The sequence below is a fragment of the Chaetodon trifascialis genome, chromosome 10 (genome assembly GCF_039877785.1).
Source record: "Chaetodon trifascialis isolate fChaTrf1 chromosome 10, fChaTrf1.hap1, whole genome shotgun sequence".
Taxonomy (NCBI): Eukaryota; Metazoa; Chordata; class Actinopteri; order Chaetodontiformes; family Chaetodontidae; genus Chaetodon; species Chaetodon trifascialis.
This window is the reverse complement of record NC_092065.1, coordinates 4,720,005-4,740,273: the sequence shown is the minus strand read 5'-3', so window position 1 is coordinate 4,740,273 and position 20,269 is coordinate 4,720,005. Positions and strand designations below refer to the sequence as shown.

At 42.6% G+C, this 20,269-nt stretch overlaps 1 protein-coding gene across 13 annotated transcripts in view; it reads right to left on the bottom strand.

The window, feature by feature from the left end:
* LOC139337873 (AP-3 complex subunit beta-2) overlaps window positions 1-20,269 on the bottom strand; it is a 42,245-nt gene that overhangs the window by 14,374 nt on the left and 7,602 nt on the right. For 3 of the 13 annotated variants that reach the window (XM_070972689.1, XM_070972692.1, XM_070972695.1), the window contains exons 2-17: window positions 12,508-12,583; window positions 11,389-11,463; window positions 10,967-11,062; window positions 10,323-10,483; window positions 9,837-9,903; window positions 9,358-9,540; window positions 8,263-8,457; window positions 6,793-6,890; window positions 5,599-5,653; window positions 5,435-5,506; window positions 4,841-4,903; window positions 4,621-4,753; window positions 4,232-4,341; window positions 3,950-4,126; window positions 3,405-3,591; window positions 2,412-2,542 (exon numbers count right to left, since the gene is read on the bottom strand). In XM_070972689.1, coding sequence (XP_070828790.1) covers window positions 2,412-2,542; window positions 3,405-3,591; window positions 3,950-4,126; window positions 4,232-4,341; window positions 4,621-4,753; window positions 4,841-4,903; window positions 5,435-5,506; window positions 5,599-5,653; window positions 6,793-6,890; window positions 8,263-8,457; window positions 9,358-9,540; window positions 9,837-9,903; window positions 10,323-10,483; window positions 10,967-11,062; window positions 11,389-11,463; window positions 12,508-12,583 — 1,879 coding nt within the window. Of the gene's footprint in view, window positions 1-2,411; window positions 2,543-3,404; window positions 3,592-3,949; window positions 4,127-4,231; window positions 4,342-4,620; window positions 4,754-4,840; window positions 4,904-5,434; window positions 5,507-5,598; window positions 5,654-6,792; window positions 6,891-8,262; window positions 8,458-9,357; window positions 9,541-9,836; window positions 9,904-10,322; window positions 10,484-10,966; window positions 11,063-11,388; window positions 11,464-12,507; window positions 12,584-19,208; window positions 20,127-20,269 lie in introns of those variants that run through there. The other 10 variants (XM_070972691.1, XM_070972693.1, XM_070972694.1 and 7 more) reach the window with 5 other exon arrangements.

Genomic DNA, 20,269 nt, shown 5'->3' with positions numbered 1-20,269 from the left:
TGCTGCGTCTAAGGTGAAGAACAAGCTCTCAAGCTCACTTCTCTAACCCTCCTGACTCGAATCAGCTTCGTCTTTACGATGTTGCATCAGCTCTTCTGCTACAGCTTCAATTGTACATCATTTTTGAAAGAGGATAAAGAATTATCTCTTTCCACTTCTGACAAAGACGGCTGCCACATTTATCCTCCGTTAATCTGCACTGATTCTGGGATTCAGCACCAAGGAGGAAAATCTCATTTCTCTTATCTCGTCAACTTGACCATCACCAGTTACTGGCAACCAGAGAGAGATTACAGGAGGAAAGAGAGAGCAGTCATCAAAACAAACACCACTGCACTCCCAAACTGAGGGGGGGGGGGGGGGGGGGCACCTCTCGCCAGTCTCCCAGCAAGCCGAGCCGCCCCTCGCTGGTGGTTATGACTTCCTCTATCTGTGGAGATGCAGAATGTGCAGAGAGGTCAGGCTTCAGAGGATCCACAGAGGATCCACAGACCCCAACATGAGCGGGACACTCAGGTTTCTGAGGCGCTGAGCTGCGACTTCAAGGTGTTTCTTGCTTATTTTTGCTCTTTAAATACAAATCATGTGCATTATATATGACTGCAGACCATTTTTCAAAGTATACTGTAGATCTGCAGACTGATATCCTCCAAGCTCTCCATTGTTTCTCATTGAGTTTAATACACTTTGAATGACAACTATTTTTTCAAGCTGCCTCTCCTGACACCCAAATCCAGCATCTATTTAAACTAAATGCTATCATGTTAAAATGCAACATGATTTTGCAGTTGCATGGCCCAAGATTTTTTCATTTGGGAGGATTTTTTTAGAGGATACGCTTCTTCCAGTTGAAACAACTATAAGCAAAGACAAAAACACAGCGAAGTCGTCTGGTCACATCTAGAAAGGGTTCATGCTGATGTCAATTATCAGCTGCATGACCCTAAAATGACATCATAAGCTAATGTAATTTGATCTCTGCCAGACTCTAATAAGAGGAGTAAAATTGGGGTATGGCATTGCAAACCTAGTTACAGTAATGAACTACAATAAGTTGTCAAGAAATCGATCAGATGTCGGAGCTTCTGAATGCAGCTGCAGGGAACAAACAGTGTCTGCTCACCACTGCAAAGTCGCTCAGATAACAAAATAAACCGTGGTGCATCAGCTCTCTTTCAACGCTTTGTAAAAGAAACAATCCTCTGGCTGGGGGCAGAAATTAGAAGTGAATTAAATGCTTTGGGAAACAGCTGGCAGTTAAGTGACTTATTGACTTATTTAACAAGCTAAAACGTACTACAGTCCTGGCTTGGTCTCTTACTAGTCTGTGCAGCACCAGTCAAATCAAAAGGAAACTCAATGCACCTGTGGCCTCATCTTGAAATCTGCATCACAAGTAAATGACAAGTTAACCGTGGGTATGGAACATTGAGCTGTGAGTAAAAAACATGACATCAACAATACTTAACGAATATGATGACAAAATCAAGCCTTGAGGTCACTCCTGAAATTTAAAATCAAGTGCTTTTATGAGTTAAGACTTGATTTTGACAGAGAAGTGACGCACTCAAGTTTTGATTTCATGTCTGTTTAGATCACATTGTTGGCTACGAACCGATGGCACATGGAGTGATGGGATGGAGAAGAAGAGGAGGGAATCTGGTGAAGGGGGACAGAAGGACCGTCAGTGTGCTCTTAAAACACTCATAGTGAATGGCAGCTTGTTCAGCTATAGTCCACTAGAGTTTAACTTGTATGTCACATTGAAAATTTGAGTAATAATTAGGTTAAAATCACAAGTAATGCATGATGAAATGCATAATATCAACTTGTGGCTGCATCTGTACCCCCTTAGGTCAACCCCTTGCAGTCTACTTGTGGTTTACTGCTACTGATTTGTAGAGAAAATTTAGGCTGTAGCTGCCAAATCTGTTCCCTTCTGTATCACATGTGCTATTGGCTCAAACATTGGTGAGAAATCACCTGGATGGGGCGAGTGAGCTGCTGCCCAACAGAAGCAAGTGCAGCAGAGAGGGCGAGGAGTTTCATAGTGAATCAGAAGTTTATAAAAAGCGACTATAATCCTCTTTTCTCCTTTGTGACTCACTCTCCTCCGTGGAGGGGGGAGTAGTTCGCAGCATCCATTTGGAAATAGATGGACGTCAAAAAGGATGCATGTTACAGATGAGCTGTTAATGCTAATGAGCTGCAAGTGAATGAAAGATGGCTAGTGAGAGAGGAATCAATGTTATATTGGAGTTAATGTTATATTGGGATGTGAGGCTCCGGTGACTCTGTCTAGCCCCTCTGAGGCACCGCTCTGGGGCAGGAGCAACCCTCACTCCCCTCCAACTTTTGGGGCCCAGGGAGGCCCCGGAGTCTCTGTATGTTACTGTTCCCACTGCACGCACAGACTCCTTCACCTCCACGTTGCGCACGGAGGGGTCAGGGGCAGCTTCAGGCCAGTCGGGCAACTCCTGGTAGCCGCCGGCCTTGGCATTCAGCAAGTGGGACAATGAACCCAACTGGAAGTGGTCTCGATCTGCAAAACAAAAACAACGTTCTTTTACTAAGCGGATAAGCGCGCTCTAAATTTTGGAACTGCAATTCTCATTTAGGGGCTTTGTGTGTTGCAAATAGGAAGTTAAGCATTGCCATGGATTCAGCTAGCTAGCTGTCAGCTACATTTTGGCCAGCTGCCACCAGTAGAAGCACGCTGAATTAGCTGTAACCAGTTCCTATTTGCAATGTACAAATGAATGTACAGAAAATGACAATCACTGCTTACTTTGATACTGAAGAAAACCTAAAAACATGATGATTCTGAGCAAACTGTGTCCCATCTGTGTTCAGATTTGACTGAGTTATGACTCTGAGACGGAGCACAGAGTTTGACCTAAGCTGCAGCATTCAGGCGCCTGAAGTGCCTGATTGGAGCTTTGAGTCACAGCCACAGCTAAGTGGGACACATAAGTGGGACGAGCTAGAATAACTAACTTCCTGTTGTTTTCAGAACACCTGTATCTCTGCCCTCCCTGTCCTCCATGCGACTCTGCAGCGCCCCCCTAAGGAAGGACTCCTTACAGTAAAGCCTGTGCACTACAGCAATGCTGGTGGTGAAATAATCTTACTCTGGAAACAGGAAAATTAACACTTAATTAAGAGTAATCAGTTAGTAGTGAATGTCGTAAATGGGCCAAGCACCAAATGTAATTAAACCCTTGCTCATTTTATTTAAATTTTCTTCACTCCAGAAGTTTTCAGAAAACCAAAAATAAAATATTACAAACTAGACAAGAACATATATTTGTTTCAGTTTTCTTGGTCGTCTTAAGAATGAAAGTGGGACTATATTAGCTTTCCTTTGTCTCCAAGCTGTGAGGACTTTAAAAAGGCTCAGGTACCTTTAAATGGAGACTCGAGGACTGGAGCAGGTTTGAGGGCGAGGAACAGTTTCTTAGCGTACTTGCTGAGTGCTCCACTCTTCTCAGTGGGCACGATCAGCTGGCGAATGAAGCGCGCCCGATCGCGGATGTCGTAGTTCTGGTCGTATTTAGCCAAGTTGAGAACGTACTGCGTCAACAGTTTGGTCTGCAAGAAAAAGGAATACAATTCATTATACCTTTATTTGTCCCACAAGGGGAAATTCCAATCGCAAGGGGAAATTCCAATATATGAAGGACATGTGGGATGAAGACATTACAAACAAGAATACCTGCACTCTGATGTGTCTGTGCATGTATACGTACAGGTGCTGCTAGGTAGTTATTAGGAAGTATTAATGGGTTGCTAGATGCTAGTTACACATCTAGTCAGAGGTAAGAATTGACAGTGGTGGAAAGCAACTAAATACATTGACTAAAGTACTGCATTTAAGTACAGCTTTGAGATACTTACTGACGCCTAGTCTTTTTTCAATGCTAGTGGTAGAAAAAAATGCCATTCACACCTGTTTGGAGTTGGTGAGATAGAGCTTGGCGGCCAAATTGATGATTTGTAGCTTGACAATGTCCTCCTCGTTAGTGAATGACTTGGCCATTTTCCTTAGGACATCCGGTGCGATCTTAGGCACATGCTCACAGTATTCTCCAATCAGCCACAGGATGCTGGCCCTTGCCATCGGCACCTGAAAACAGTTAAAATTAGATGAACTGGTTGTGTGTCTACACCTTCAGCTGGTGCTGGAGAGGGATGTAACTCACTGATGGCAGTGTGTGATCAAGACTCTCACCTGAATGTTGTCCGTTAGTTTGGCCATGTGCTTTATGATGTCGCTGTGCTTCTCCGGTTGCATCTGCAGCAGCTTCTTAATAACCACCACAGACTCAGCCACGACCAGCTCTGTTCCACAGGAGGAAGAGTCACTCATTGAAATCATTAACGAACATTGATTAATTTGTTCCTCCTCTCACTCATAATTTAAGTGTTTTTATATGTTTCTTTATCGTGTCTGATGTCTAATCTTCTGCTTCTACTTTTCACTTTTATAATTTTCAAATGCAAAAGAATTGATTATATTATCCTATTGATCCAATACAGCTCGACACAACAGTGTATTCTTCTTCTTCTTCTGTACATACTTTATCACTTAAAGAGCCTCTAGAGGACCAACACACTCACCGTCTCGGTTGGACAGCAGCTGCACCAGCCCGTTCAGACACGTGTCCCTCACCTCCCCGATGTTGGTAGCACAGCGGCCAATGGCTTGGATTGTGGCAGCCACAAAGTCTTTATCCATGCTTTTAATGTATGTCTGCAGGAACAAAGATAATCAGTGCAGCGAATCCTTGCTGCAGCTCTAAGTGAAGACAACATTCACTCTTCATGTCCTGCTCTGTACCTGAAACTCTCTGAGAATGGTGGAGATGTTCGTCTCATTGGCCAGATTGGTGAGGACCTCCAGCTACAAAAGACAAAAAAGAAAAAGACCGTTTTTAATTCTAAAAAATGGGATCCTTTACCATAATTACTGTACAGCTTTTTTCCTGCAGCATTGATTCCTTACCGAGACCGGTGTCAGATTTATTTTCACTTTAAAAATTGTACTTTTTGACATTGATGACATCTTTGAAACTGTTATATTCTGCTTCACGGGATTTGATTCTGCACAGCACGATAACAACATCCTTGTTCGACTTAATTATTTTACCTTTTTTTTCACGATATCTTTCTAAAAGATCTTGACATTATGTCTTTGCTTCACTTGCTCTAAGGAGATAACTCACAGTAAGTTGGTTTAAAAATGATTGAAGACAGGCACAAGATGCTGCTGATACAGCGTACAAGATACTGCCAGAGTTCAGAGAATTAATAGTCTCTCGTTGGTTCAGCATTCAGATTAAAGAGGGAAGGATCGAACAGAACAGAACAGAACAGAACAGAACAGAACAGAACAGAACAGAACAGAACAGAACAGAACAGAACAGAGAAGAACCTTAAGGACTTTTATCTGGGTTGGGTCTGTGGAGCGGATGTAGAAACTCTTCAGGTACGGTTCAAACATCCCCTGTGAAACACAAAGACAGAAAACCTCAGTGGGTCTGCAGCTCCATGTTTTTCAAGCTCCACGCACACAAAGAGCCTGCAGGTGTAACTCACCCGTCTCTTAATCGTCATTGTTGCCACATTCTGAAGAACAACGTACTGGACTTCACTGGAGGAGGAGACAGAGAGGACAGACTGATGAAGAAACAGATGGATTCAGTGAAGTGTCAATCCCCTGTCCTGTCCTTTCCTTTCCTGTCCTACTTCTACTCACACTGGAGGTCACAGCTCTTAGGAAATTAGGAAAAGATTTTTTCCTAAACCATTTTATATTTCTAATTTCATTCTTTATGAGTATTTTTATTAGTCATAATTTTGTCTGCTTATGTAATTCTGCCTGCCTGTAAATTCACAGTGATGCATTTTTCTTATTCTGCAGAAATTGCATGAATGCAGCATAAAAACCATGGCAACAGAGTGTCCTGAGTCAAAAACAGCAAAAGACTTTTTCCAGCTTGTTCACTCTAATAAAACATACCTTTAAATTATAGTAACATCTCTGTACATCTGCATTTGTTTGTAGATGATCTAGCACATAAGAGAGACCAATAAAAAACTTGAGAAGCTCTCTTGTGAAACAGCTAGGCATTATTCTTAAAGCTCGTCATCCAATGTGGTTGTAATGAGAGCTGAAACTTCACCGAGTCCATACAAATAATAAAGTCTAATGAAACACATCGTACAGCACGGTGGACTTCTGACAAACGTCCAGAGAGAGGGATGCTGCTGTTGGGTCGCTGCTGAGTGATGATCCCATTACAGCACACCCGAGCTACAAGAGCACTTGTTCAATAAGAAGCTGACAGACTGCAGGACTTACAGCCAAGAGGCCACCTATGTGCCATCATCACTCCTCATGGTTTATGCTTTCATGTTTACCTCGCTTTCTCTGAGCTCCCTGTTTAATTTCACTTCCTGCTTCAGGGCTATAGAGATTTATTTTACTACCCTCACTTGTCTTTTTTTTTGGCCATACTGAGCTTCATGGTCATTATGGCTTTCTCCTCTCACATTCAGCTGCGTGTTTTCATTTTTTATTTTTTTTGGCACCTCGACTTGTTTCTTCCTGTATCAAGTGAGACTCATTAGTTCTCATTATTCTCCATTCTCAGCCACAATAACGCTGTGAGATGGATCATGCAACTGGCTTTACACTGCGATTCATGTTTGGACTACGCTGCTGCCAAAATCTACGGTACAGCAATTTGAAAAGACAATTTATTTCAATTTATAGACTGTAAAGTTCACCTGTGGCTCCTCAGGAGACGGACCAGGGCTTTGGCAATCACCCCCACCTCTGCTTTTGGAGCAAGATGGAAATACAGCTGAGCCACAGCCATCACCACCTGGAATGAGAAAACAGAGGGTGGGGCAAATCAGCATCAGTGATGCAATCTCATAATGTAAAATACAGTAAAAGACAGTTTAATGGACTGTATTGTCCCTCTGGGTATTGTTTTCAACACTTCGTTCTCCACTGAAAACATATTCATTTCCAAAGCAGCAGCCCGTTTCCAATGCACCGCTGCCTTCCACTGCTGTGTGTAGATATGCAATGTGGTGGATTTATTGCCCACTGCCTGTGTGTTGAATATGCATGAAGGAACTAAAGCGAACACTGTTTTGCTCTCTTTTTACAGGTAAAAGTGAGAAGATCAAAATTTATTCCAAGAAATAATTTGGCAATGAGTCATTTGTTTTTAGGGTCTTTTAAGCAACTCACTGCATCAACTGATGTTTTTTGGCTGCACAATAATCATGTTTCTGGCCAAACGATGTAAATCCAGCATTCAGCGAGCTTTTAGCTCTGTTATTGGTCTCCACCCACCCCTGAGGGATATATCTGACTCTTACCTGCTAAATGCTACAGTATGTTCACGATGTTCACCGGGTAGTTGCTAAGCTAGCTGCTAAATTCATCTGTCTTCTGTTTGGTGCAGAGCAGGTGCAGCAGTGCACACTGGGTTTTTAGAGCTGCCTGCTGCGACTCTCTGAGACTGAACCAAAACAGTAACACTGTGACCACGTTCATCATCTTACTTTTGCATCTTACTGTAGCGACAAAGTGCCAGATTGCATCATAACCGAATGAATGGGTATGTGTAGTGGTAGATTTTTACTTCCATTCCAACTCTTAAGAAGTGCTTTGTGTCATTTTTAACACAGGCATTCATTAGAGTACAATGGGCCAAATAAGAGCTTCGAAAGGGCCCACAACAATTGAGCTATTTAAAGACACCAGAGCAAAAGGGAGACATTTATTAATTACTTCATAGGGGTAAAACAATTAGCAGCATGAACTACATGCGAGATAAGGAGGCACATCCATCGCCAGAGGAACAGGGTTAATCTTGAACCAGTTTGATTACAGCAGTACAAAGCAGAATAATGTGTGACGAGGGAATTTTGTAACATCTAACAGGCCTTCCAAGGTGACCACAGCAGCGCTAATGTAGGGTGATGATTTATTAATTTCCTTCATGAAGTTATCACTTGTCCTCACTTCAGAGGTCAGCTCTGATTAAGGGTCTTGCTCAGGGACACTTCAGGTGGACGGACACTTATTAACAAGACTTCAACAAATCACACCGCCAACCTGCTGCTCGGTGTGGAATAATGATTGTGCTCTCTACCATGGCAACTGACTCAAAACCTGACTTAATTGGCTGTGCTGTGTTATACTGATGTGTGTGCTATTCAGCAGTGCAGGGGTCTCACAGCTGCGTTGCGGCTCTGCAGGAGCGGCTTGGTGTTCCTCAGCAGCAGCCGGTGGTCTGGATCCATCACGTACGGCTTCCTCTTGGCCATGGCAGGAGCCTCGGCCTTCTTTTCTTTCTCCTCATCGTCCTCGTCCTCGTCTCCATCTGAACCGTAGAAGGTCTTGTCAGCGCCTCCCTCCTCCAGCAGAGACTCCTGCAGAGACGGAAGGGATTAAATAGTGCATCGAGGGACCAACACACCAAGCAAGAAATCTCTCTTGCATGCAAAACCCTTACTGGCTGCTTAAAAAGCCTCTAGAAGTCACCAGATGGCAATTTGCTCTTGAATATATTTGTTAAAAAGCAGGAACACTGTGTATGAGAAGCATTATCATTAGACCTCCTCGTGTTAGACAGATAGGTGGTGCAAAATGGCCGTAGCAATTTGTCACCACATGCATTGCAAATTACCACAATAGCAATGTCCAACGCAGCAAGAAAAATAGCTCAATTTGCTGCGAGTCACTTAGGAGAAAATAAGTCGACAGGTGGGTCTGGAGAACTCATTAAAAAAATGACCAAGTTGGCAACGTTGAAAGAGGAAAATAATGACTGGATGTTTCTCCAATTTGTAGAGTTTTATTAGTTTTCATGGACTTCTGGAACATAAATAATGAATGAAACAATTGCTCTTTATGGTCTTTTATGTTGTAAAAGTCTCTGTATACCAGACACTGTAAGAAACATCTGGAGTAATACTGTGGGAAAGATATAGTAAACATAGCTGTCCAAGTAGTGGCCAATTGCAAAGTACGTGTTAAAACTACAGTTGCTTGTGTTGCTGGAATGATTCGCTGATTAATTCATTAATGACTGAATCTTCACAAAAAGCAGCAACAATTTTGATGATCCAATTAAAAAAGTATTTGTTCCATCTTCTGAAATGAGAGGATTTTCTGGTTGTCTGTGTTATTTTTTCACAGTGAATTAAATATTTTAAGTTTCTGGATTGTTGGTCGGACAGATAAAGCAAACATCACATTGCACTCGAAGAGGTTGTGATGAGCATTTTTCATCACTTTCTGTCATGTTATCTCTCTGGTTTCTTACTCACATTGATGTTTGGGTTGAGGAACTGGGTCCGGGCGTAGCGGGTCAGCATGTTGATGATGACGACCTGCCCCCATTCCTCCACGTCAATCAGGAGGTTACACAACTTCCTGTAGTTCTTGTGGATCAGGTCGATGCGCTCTGGACACACCTCCTCAAAAGCCATGACGACGCTTCCTGCAACCAACTGCAGCACATTTTCATTCACAGCAGGTGTTCGGATACTGTTCTGTATTATGTCTAAACTGAACAAGAAGCCTGTAAATAATGACTGGGTTCTACAGCCTGTTTCTGCTTTTCTATACTTTGGTTAGAAATTACAACAGCTTATGCAAAAACTGCAAGGTGAAGAGGGAGACCGGTTAAACAAATAATGAGCTTGAAGCAATCTGATGCTTGCACAGACGCTGATTCTGATGTTTTGCACACTGTGCTTTTTTAAGCTTGTATTTGCATTCGTTGAAATCTGGTGCAAAAACCCACCGTAGTTTTGTCAGCGAGGAGTTTCTCTATGACTTCAATCAGCTGGTCCTTCTGTTCTGGATCCAAACTGCGCACAGAGACGAATAAATCATGAAACAAGAAATGTTGAAGACAGAGTTAGCAAGCACTTGTTCTTAAAAAATTCCACTCTGGAGTATAAAACAAATGGATTTTCCTGCAGAGTGGCAATGGATTTCCTTTTACTGCCATGAAGGGCTTTCATTTCACTATGACGGTAACTCATAATAACATTTGATCTTAGGCTGGTGGTTCACACAGCAGGGATCAGGACTCCCTGATAGGCTGAAAATTGAATGATAAGTTCTCAAAAACAGATTTCTAGCTTATGAATGAATTATTTATGCCTCCTTAAATCAATGTTATAGAGGCCTCTGGTCAAGGAGTAATATATGCGACTCAAAGGCCTTTTCCAATAAGTAGGAAAAGAAGTAAGAGAAAGAGCACTGGAAAGTCTCAGGAGGTCACCTGTAGAGTTTAGGAATTGCATGAGCAGCTGTCTTCCTGACGTATGGAGACATATCAGAAGCAGCCTCTTTGATGGCCAGCATCATTATGGGGACGATGATTGTGACTCGGATGCTGGAGAGGACTCGCAGAGCGCTGGCTCTGATCAGCTGGTTCGGATCCTGCAAAGGTACAGAGCAAGAGCCTCATAAGCAACATTTCTGCTTCTCGGTCGACAAGGTTCAGACAGCTGCCTGACATTCAGAAATGTGAGTGTACGGCAATGTGAGGCTGTATTTAGGCACAACTAATGTCAGCACGCTAACATCCTCACAGTAACAACATGCTGCTGTTAAGTAGGTGTAGGTGGCACGGTGGGACAAGTGGTAACACTGTCGCCTCACAGCTAGAAGGTTCAAATCCCGCTGTGGGATTAAAATAAAATGCTAACATTTGCTAATTAGCAAAATCTGAAAAGGTCCAAAGTGGTGGACTGACACCCAAATCTGGTCTTTTGCATTCATATAAAGAATCTGTAAATGTAGAGCCAAGCTGCTCTCATGGCTAAAATCATACAGTAAACATAACATCAGCGCATTAGAGAAATGTGTTTCTTTCTGTTATCAAAAATCTGAAGGAATTGTCACTTCTGAAAACTGCTGTACCTTCAACCCTCGCTGAAAGGTGGAAATGGAGAGCAGAGCAAGATCCTGTTGCTCCTCGGCATAACGCACCAAGTAAACATAGACCAGCTTTTTCACCTGCAGGGAGCAGCAGTGAGAGGGAAACAGAGAGAGATTTAATCCAAATTATGTAAATTAGTTCAATTATTTTCACTGAGATAAATCTGAAGTGAAGAGATAAAGCACAGTGATAAAAACCTTAAAAAGAGCGGAGGAAAACTGCAATTTTATTCAGGTGAGATAAAGGCAACCCCCCCCCTGGGGCTTTTAAATGTGATAAGATCATGCATAAGTTACAAGCAAGTAAAACACCAAAACCTTCACGCAGAAAACAACTTTTTTCAGCACATACAACTACATAAACTGAAGAAAATAGCCGGTATTACAGTGGGTTCACTACAAACCTCAATGTTTTTACAGGCCACATTTTTCACCACAGCGGGGAAGAGATCTGATGCGTTTTTACCTCGGGCAATCATCTGCAGAATAAACACACACACATAAATCAGCAATGAGACTTTCACAAGGTGACAGGTTTGAAGAGATTCAATCACTTGTGAGAGAAGGTGCAGCTTTAGAAAGTTTTATTCCAGCTCCTCTTCTTGCTTTTCCCTCGCTTTCATCTTCTCTGTCCTGCAGGGATGACGAATGAAGAGACGGGCGCGGAGCTTCGGAGGAAAGAATCTGACACAGATTGTGAATATTTAACAGCTGACTGTGCTGTTTGCATCTCTCACGCTGTAGATATATCATCTCAAACTGCTGATTAAGTCTATTACAGTTTCAGTTCGTATGTGATGGCATCAACTCAAGGCAGTGTTTTTTTTCTTAACATCAAAATCACAAAATCAATTTCAATACAGAGATCCAACTTTGGGTACTTAGAGGCAGCAGGCATTTGGGGGGGGGGTTCCACCCCCTTGTTTGCAAGTTTCCAAATTGCATCCATGCATGAGAGTGCAGAGGCAGAGGGGCTGTTTAGCTGAATATGTTAGTCTGGTCTGCCTGACTCACTGATCCATTATCTGACTGAGGTTTGTGCAAGTTAAATAAAATCTATGGCCCCGACTCTGAAATATCAGTAGCTGAACGGCTGTATATTGATGAACCCCTGCCGCTGTCCGTGGTGCTGAAGTTGCAGACGTTCTCATCTTGGATCTATAATATTCTCTAACTACACTATGTTGCAGCCTATATACTCTATAGAGTAGTATTTCCTTCATGATCAACGAGACAAGACGCAACACGTAGTCACTGAAGAGCGAGAGGATAATGGAGACACACTACTGCCTGTAATATCCCGATAATATTCTTAAAATATCTTAGGAATACCATACATGACTACTTAGAGCTTTTAACCCTGTCTACTGTTTGCAGCTGTCTGGATCAACTGAAAATGATGCATGTTGCGGTGTACATCTGACAGCTTGTCTCACAAACTCTCCACGCCTTCGTCCTTCACTTGCTGTGCGGCCGTACCTGCTGTCCAGTCACATCCCAAAGTAAACATTATTTCCACTCACAGCCACGATCCGCTTCATTGCCTCCAGCTTCAGGGAGTCTTTGTTGCTGTCCAGCATCTCCTTCAAGTCGTCATGTCTGAGGGAGGAAAACAGTGAAAATTATCTCACAGCAGGGCAGATTTTTTTTTCTTTGCTTCTTTTTTAGCACTGAGATTAGTGAGGCCTCAGACAAGAAATCCAGCCCGTTATTAGAATTCCCATTCAAGGTTCAAACTTTATCAAAGTCTGCAAGTGTGACCCAGAAATTATTCTCTTTGAAGTAGAAAATCCAGTTTCCAAAATATGGAGCCCTTTGAAACTGCAGCTCATGAAAGTGGAGTTACTAGAAAGTGGCATAATCCCCAAAAACATGTTGACATCTCAGGGAAATTATAGATATTTTAGCAGGAATGAGGGAAGCAACATTTGCACAGAGAAATGTTGCTTGAACTGTGAATCAGCCTGTAGGTCAGTCACTGTCACACAAACTCACTTCTTTATTGATCAGGTAACAAAGATCTAAACAACAGAGCTAAACGCTAATGTCACACATAGCACATTTAATAGTTATCATGTTCAACATCTTAATTTAGCATGTTAGCATGCTAACATTTAGTAACTAGCCATAAATACAAAGGGTTACAGGAATGTTGTTAGTTTTGCAGTTAGTTATAAACCAAAGTATTTAACAAATTTTGACCTGCTGTTGGCATTAGATGACATGTCAGGGGACACTTCAGTTACTAGGAGTCATCCTCTGGTCCAATAGTTGGAGAAATATTCCAGTCTGGACCAAAAATGTGGTCACTGCTAATGTGGCTAAACAGGTTTAGTTCCCAAAGTAAAGAATCAGAAAAAGTATTGTTTTGGTATGACAACTGAAATGACACCCAGGCCTAATGAGCATGCAGTACATCCCTACAAAGATATCACCCACAATCTGAGTTTTTGTTGTTGCACAGTGAGGATAACAGCTGTCTTTTCTGTCCACACACAGGCTACTGTCGCCCAGTTAACATGTAAGTCTGCTGTTCAACCATCCTCCCTGTCAGAGACCAGCGCACTCGCACAGGCAAAGCAGGATCCTCGTCTGAGTGGATGTATGCTGACATCTCCACCCTGCTGCAACACAAACAAGCACAAACAACACCGCCAGTTTCTACCAAACCTGCCAGGAGGTGCCTGCAGCAGCAAGTCAGCGCACAGACAGGATCGCTGCTCCAGCTGTCAGGATAAAGACGCCAGTCTAACTGAATGCTGAAAAACTGATCGATGACATTTTCCAACAGCTGAAAACTGTTTAGCTGCTGAAGACAATAATTACTTCAACATCTTCATGGAAATGAGTTTCATGTAAATGAAAGAGCAACACAATAAGTCCTTCTTCTCTCGAGCAGTTTGTGGATGGAAGAGCATTTTCTACTAACCAGCAACAGCATTTTAACAGATTAAGAGTCAAACATCTTCAACATCTTTATGTCGGTTTGTCATAACAGTTTCCCGTGAAAGGTCTGCGTTGGTGTCAGTTTTTCACCAACACTCAGAAACAAAAACTTAAAACTACCAAACAGGAAGAAGTCGCTTACTGACAGAGGCAAAGACTGAAGTCGTCATGTGGAGGTGTGGGAATAAGGGTGGGGTTTGGTTGGTGGTGGGCAGGGTGATTAAATAACTGCAGAGCTGCACATTTCCCCCAACTAGTTTCCAAGGCAACAAAGGATGCAAGAGAAAATGAAGTTAAGTGATTTCCTGCCTTCCTGCAGTGCCTTTGTTGCATCTGACTGTTTTACCACGGGGGACTGAAGGTCTGTGGAAACAGACATCCCCTCCAGGGACTCCAGGGGCCTGATTCATGCCACTCACACCGCTGCACAACAGGTGTGACAGCCGCTCAGATGCGCTCATATAAATGTAAATTCTCAAATTAGCTCTGCCCAAGGGGTTTTGTTTGTAGTCCTGCTTGTTTGCAGGATATCTCAAAAACTAGTAAAATAATTTCAGTAGTGCAAAGATCAAAGAAGAGTAACAGCAGAGAGCGCCACCATGTGACCATTCATAGAGCTCTTTTCATTCTAATCTGAAAATGTGAGGTGTAGAAGTAAACAGACTGTCCGGCATATTAAATTTTTGACCCTCATCCAATCATTATCGAATAAGGTGCAGAGAATACTTGGACGAGCCTGAAAAGTTGAATTTGCTGTTTAATGTGCGTCACTTACATCACGGTCACATTTAAATGAACATAAGTCTGGAATCATGAGTCTGAAGTTTGGCAGAATTCATCCTTGTGTTCATTCCTGGACAGATTTGGGGTATTCTTAAAAAATCATTCCTGTCAGCAGCCTTGAACGCAACCTTATCAGATGTTTGTTTTGAAGCTGACTCATATCCAGATGCAGATTTATAAAAAAAATCCACACTTTAAAACAGTAAAATAACAATTGTAGTGTACTGTGCTGCTACTGATGGTACTGATCTTCACAGTTTACTCAAATGTAACTAAACAACCCATTCTGATTTAAACTTTTTACCTTTGCTGTGCCGCATGCAGTGATACCACACACACACCTCAAACACAGTGAAACCAACACAACAAATGACTTTGCAAAATATTTAATCTGACTGTGGTCACAAGTTTTGCATCTCTCCTCTGTATGAGTGGGAGACTGTTGCAGTATACTATATATTTCATCTGTTGTGGTTGTGTGACAGCAGTGAATGGAGGCCTTGCAGTGTGTGAGGAGGTGGCCGCTGCAGAACACAGCTGATTTATCACGACTCTGCCTCCACTTTGACATGCATGTGTGTGTGTGTGTGTGTGTGTGTGTGTGTGTGTGTGTGTGTGTGTGTGTGTGTGTGTGTGAGCGTGAGCGTGAGCGAGCGAGCAAGCGAGGACGTTCATGTGCGCTAAGAAAGATTTCTGCCCTGGCCTGCATCAAGCATCAAAGTGTTAACAATTTCATTGCATGAATAATACGGTTCACACACTGTCACACACTTCAAAACCTAAATTCATCAAAGAGTACCACATTAAAACCTGACAGTATCTACAAAACGCGGGGTATTTTTGGACGTGAGCTGTGGACTGAAGCTGGTTTCTTGGTTACAAATATGTGGCTGTGTCCCAAAACAAATTAAGAAATAAACTCTGAGAAAATGCAAAGATAAATTGCCTAAAGCACCGAAAGCCCAGACAGGAGGATGAGTAACACTAATGCTGATTTCCAGCAGAAAATGATCGTCCCACTGGTTCATTTCTCCCCGCGAAATCGTGATGATAGGTCACGGCCTCTGGCCAAGACTCCTGAAATATGAACATTTCTATCAGCTAGTCACTTTATTGCAGTCTGAACATTTCTCCATCCACCGCCTTTGATGTTAACTTCTAAAGCTGAAGTGTTATTGTCTCTTAAAAGGACAAATAAAAACAAAATATTTAGAGAAAAGTCTAACACCTTCACAAGCAGCTAGTGGTAATCTTATATTTCTATGGCGGATTTCTTATTTGATTGTGTTTGTTTCTTATTCCTTGGAATAACTGGACAAATGTAGATAATGTAATACTGATACAGTAGCCTACAGCCATGTGACAGCCTGCATATACAGTCAGCACAGCAGTGCTTTGAGCTAAATGCTAAAACACGCTAATGTTCAGCAAGCAATGTTTGCTATGCTCACAATCTTATTTTAACATGCTAACATTTGCTAATGAGCACTAAACACAAAGTACACTTCAGGCTGAGAAGGTCATTAGTAGATTACTTGGTCACAAATCAAAACTAAAGTGAAAATGCTGCTCAATGAAAATGTTTGCCGAAGTTGTTGCAGTTCATCCTGAGGGGAGACATGAATGTCTGAACCAAATTTCACGACGGTAAGTCAAATAACGGTTTAAATATTTCACACAAAACCAAAAATGTCAACAAAATGTGACCCAAGAGGAAAAGTCAGAGGGTCACCAAGTCATTCAGGCTCATCCTCTGGGCACCATGAATGTCTGAACCAATTCTCATGACAATCCCTCTGATACTGTTAATCAGTTTCAGTCTGGACCAAAGAGGCAGAATGACTGACAGACAACACTGCAGTAAAAATCTTCAGTAAATCACCATCAGGTGAAGGCATCACAGTTTGGCTTGAATCTGATGTAAAGAGGCAGACTTCTCATCTTGCACGGCCTCGTTGAACCACTGCAGCGTGATGCTGTTCTGACCTTGTTCTGAATATGCTCTCACTCTCCTTCCCCACATCTGCAACGTACATCTGAATGCAAAGAGCTCGCATCATTTCTCTGGATATTATCAAAAGGCATTCAGGGAAGCAGAAAATGACTGAATCAATATTTACAGGCCAGGTACGTTTCAAAATGTACCAGCACTTCCAGTGTTCTGACCTGCCAAAGTGTAATGATAGAGAAGCTTGCCAACCAAACACTGCATCTGCACAGCTTTGGTCTATTTACCACTTCGATTGGCCTCACTAATTAATAATGTGACAAGGATTTGTGTGGCTGGTTTGATGACAAACAGGCCTTTTGAACATCTAATTTAAACTGGACCTGAAAACCCTGATTACATTTGCTGTGGCGGTGGCCAAACATTAAACCCGTCAAAGCAAAAATCAGCAATTTGCAACCACAGACCAGCTACACGTGCCTCGTTAGTCGGTGTTAGCAGTAGTGGCACATATGGCTGCTCAAAAACACTGCAATGCCGTTCCAATTTAAGGAAAAGATGGGGAAGAAAACAGACTTATACAAGCTTAAGGAAGAAAAACATCTTCTTCACTGTTATATACTTCAATCTTATACTAAAACTCTTCCTTCAGTAAAACACTCCAAATCAGTTTTAGGAACAAAAAGGTGGCGGCCCTGTTTTCTTCACAGTCTATCTGCTCAGCTGTGATGTATTTTAACAAACTATAAATGCCACCTCAGTGAATTATCTTAGAAATAAAGCCTCATTTTGAGCACCAACAGGAAAAAAGACCCTCTGACTGGGTCTATACTTCAGCTCATGCCCAAAGGGCAAACAGTAATTCTACACCAACACCGGTTCTCTCATTTCTCTGGATTTTGTCCCGTCCTGCTGAACAACAGCTGAATTTACAAACAGCTCTGAATTATTTAACCCGCTGTGGTCCAACAGAGCACATCGGCGGTCAGGTTACCTGGCACCAAAGCCAAGAGATCAGCAGGACTCTCTAGCTGGAAAGTCTCCATGGAAGTAGGCCCACTGTTCAGTGGTATAACTTCAGATGCAATGTCACTTTGGTGACCAAGAACAGAGCAAGGCTGCAATAACATTAAAGGAGTAGATATGAAAATGTATTTGCATGAATCAGAGGAAAGAGGACTGAAGAGTTGCAGTGTGCATTTATAAGCAGCTGCTGAGGCTGTTTTACATAAGCCGACTCTTTCAGCAGAGACTTTGAAAGTTTCTTGTTTTTTTCTTGGTGACAGATGTAAAATATGCCTGCTTAAAGCAACCAGAAATGTGCTTCAGTAAGGCTCTCATCCGGTGAAAGAAGAATAATAATGCAGTTTATAGGTACAAAAGTCTAATAATGTAATTATATCTCTCTGCAAGCAAATGTGTTTCCAAGCAGCACCACTGTTGATGTTCATCGTAATGGTTTGCATTCCAATTAATGAAAGAGTCCAGCAGCTCCTGTGGCCTTTGCATGGTATCATAGGTCTGATTCATAAAACAGTATGCACATATATTTGTCTTATGGGCAGAGCTGAGCAGAAAAGCTATGGATCTTTGTAACAAAGCTAAATATACAGTATTTCTACGTGTAGGTAACCTGCTTTCTATCTTCCCTCCAATCATTTTTTATCATCTTTTATCATCACTCTTACAGCTTCTCAAGGCTTCGTCAGAGCTCTTTCACCAGTAGCTCACATCCTATTTTTCCACTGAAAAAAAAATGAAGCAATGTCTGCTTTAAAGTCCATTTTGCATGTTGCATCTGAATTCTGAGCAGTTCAACTGAAGAACGATGTTTCCTCGTTGATTAGAGCTGAAGCAATTAGTTACTTACATAATTAGAAATGATGAGAAATCTTCAAGTATTTTGCTAATCAATTAATCGTTTGAGTGATTTGCTAAGCATTTCTTGGTTCCAGCTTGTCTAATGTGAAGATTTTGTCTGTTTTGTATCATTGTAAAATGAATGTCTTTGGTTTTTGGACTGTTGGTTGGACAAAAGGCATTTCAACATGTGACCTTGGACCCTTCGATTTCAGTGCAATTTCAGTTTTTCTGACATGTTATAGAGCAAACTGCTAGTCACATATAACAAGTAGTTCATAAGTAAGAAATTAGTTGCAGCCCTAAGGTCTTTACATTGTATATACTTAAGTCTGTATACTGTATATACTGTACTCTATAGACTTTTTGTCTGTGGATGATGTGGTTTTATGCTGGTGGTCTCAACACTTTAAAGTGAAGCACGATCTCCTCACCAACCCATCATCATCATTTGCTGCATAGGTCTGTAAGTCAAGAGCAGTCCAACTACAGAACAATGTTTTATTCTAATAGTTTGATGACCCTGAAGAGGTGAAACAATGGAGAAAAGCCCAACAACGACCATTAAGACTTATCTGCTAAACTTCCACTTGCACTGTAATCTGTAATCTGCTCTGCAAAGGAAGCAGCTAAATGCCCTTTAACAAAACTGGTTGCACATGTCTGGATCCTCCTGGATTATCCTACCGCAAAGGTTGAGTTTGGAAACTGCCGCCACCTCCACCACCTTCCTCCGGTGGTCCTCGTTCGTCCTGGTCACCGCCACCACCGCTACCACCACCACCACCTCCTCCAGATCGGAGGTGGCGCAGCTCATCGGGCTGCAGGGCGCTGTACCAGGCCTGCTGCCCACTATCAGGAGTCAGCACGGGGCTCTTATCTTCCTCCTGGCCCTGGACCTGACTCTGCACCGTCTTCACAATGTTCACAGCGTTCACCGGCAACTGCAGCAGCTTCTGCATGGTAGTCATGTTTGAAACTTGGTCTGAACCAAAAGCTTGAGAGCAACCTGTAGAATCCCAGGTAGACAACGTGGGAAGGCAGTTTTCTTACTCCTCTGTGCTAATTGGCCAGATGAGGTCTGAAATTCTCCAGATCCTCCTCAGGTAGTTTTCACGCAGCAACCAGCACCGTTAGCTGAATTCTGCCTTTTAAATACTCCTTCCCTCCAAGGTTAAGGAACATTTCCTGCACGAATGATGCGACAAACCTCTTCAGAAATGCTCCAGTGCCTGCAGAAAGACTTCCCCACGGTGGCGAGATTGATACACTTTGCTGCCCGGGTGCTGTAATCCAATCCACAATAGCTCCAGTGCACCGTAGTTTTTTTTTTTCTTCTGTTACTGCTGAGTCTGTATGCATCCAACGAAGCAGCAGACATCAGCTGCTGTAAATGGATGCTCGGCAGAGAGGGGCGTGGAGTTTTATTTGTCTCTCCTCTCGCGACTCCTCCCGCTGCTCATGTGGTTCCTGCTGCTGCACCAGCCTCCCTCTGCCTCCCCATGTGGATCCAATATGTCCACATATCTGAGCTCTCTAACAATGACACAGCCTCTCCCATCTTTTGCCACGTTATCACTGCCCCCCCCCCACCCCAACCCCTCCGTGCTTGTCGTCTTTGCTCCGCCTCTTCACGTTAACGGCTGGAAATCTCGCTTCCCTCATTCATGCTCACCCTCACTCCATCACAGCTTTCTTTATCTGCCATCGTCTGAGCTCCCACAAGGCTACAGACCTTCTCTGATGCT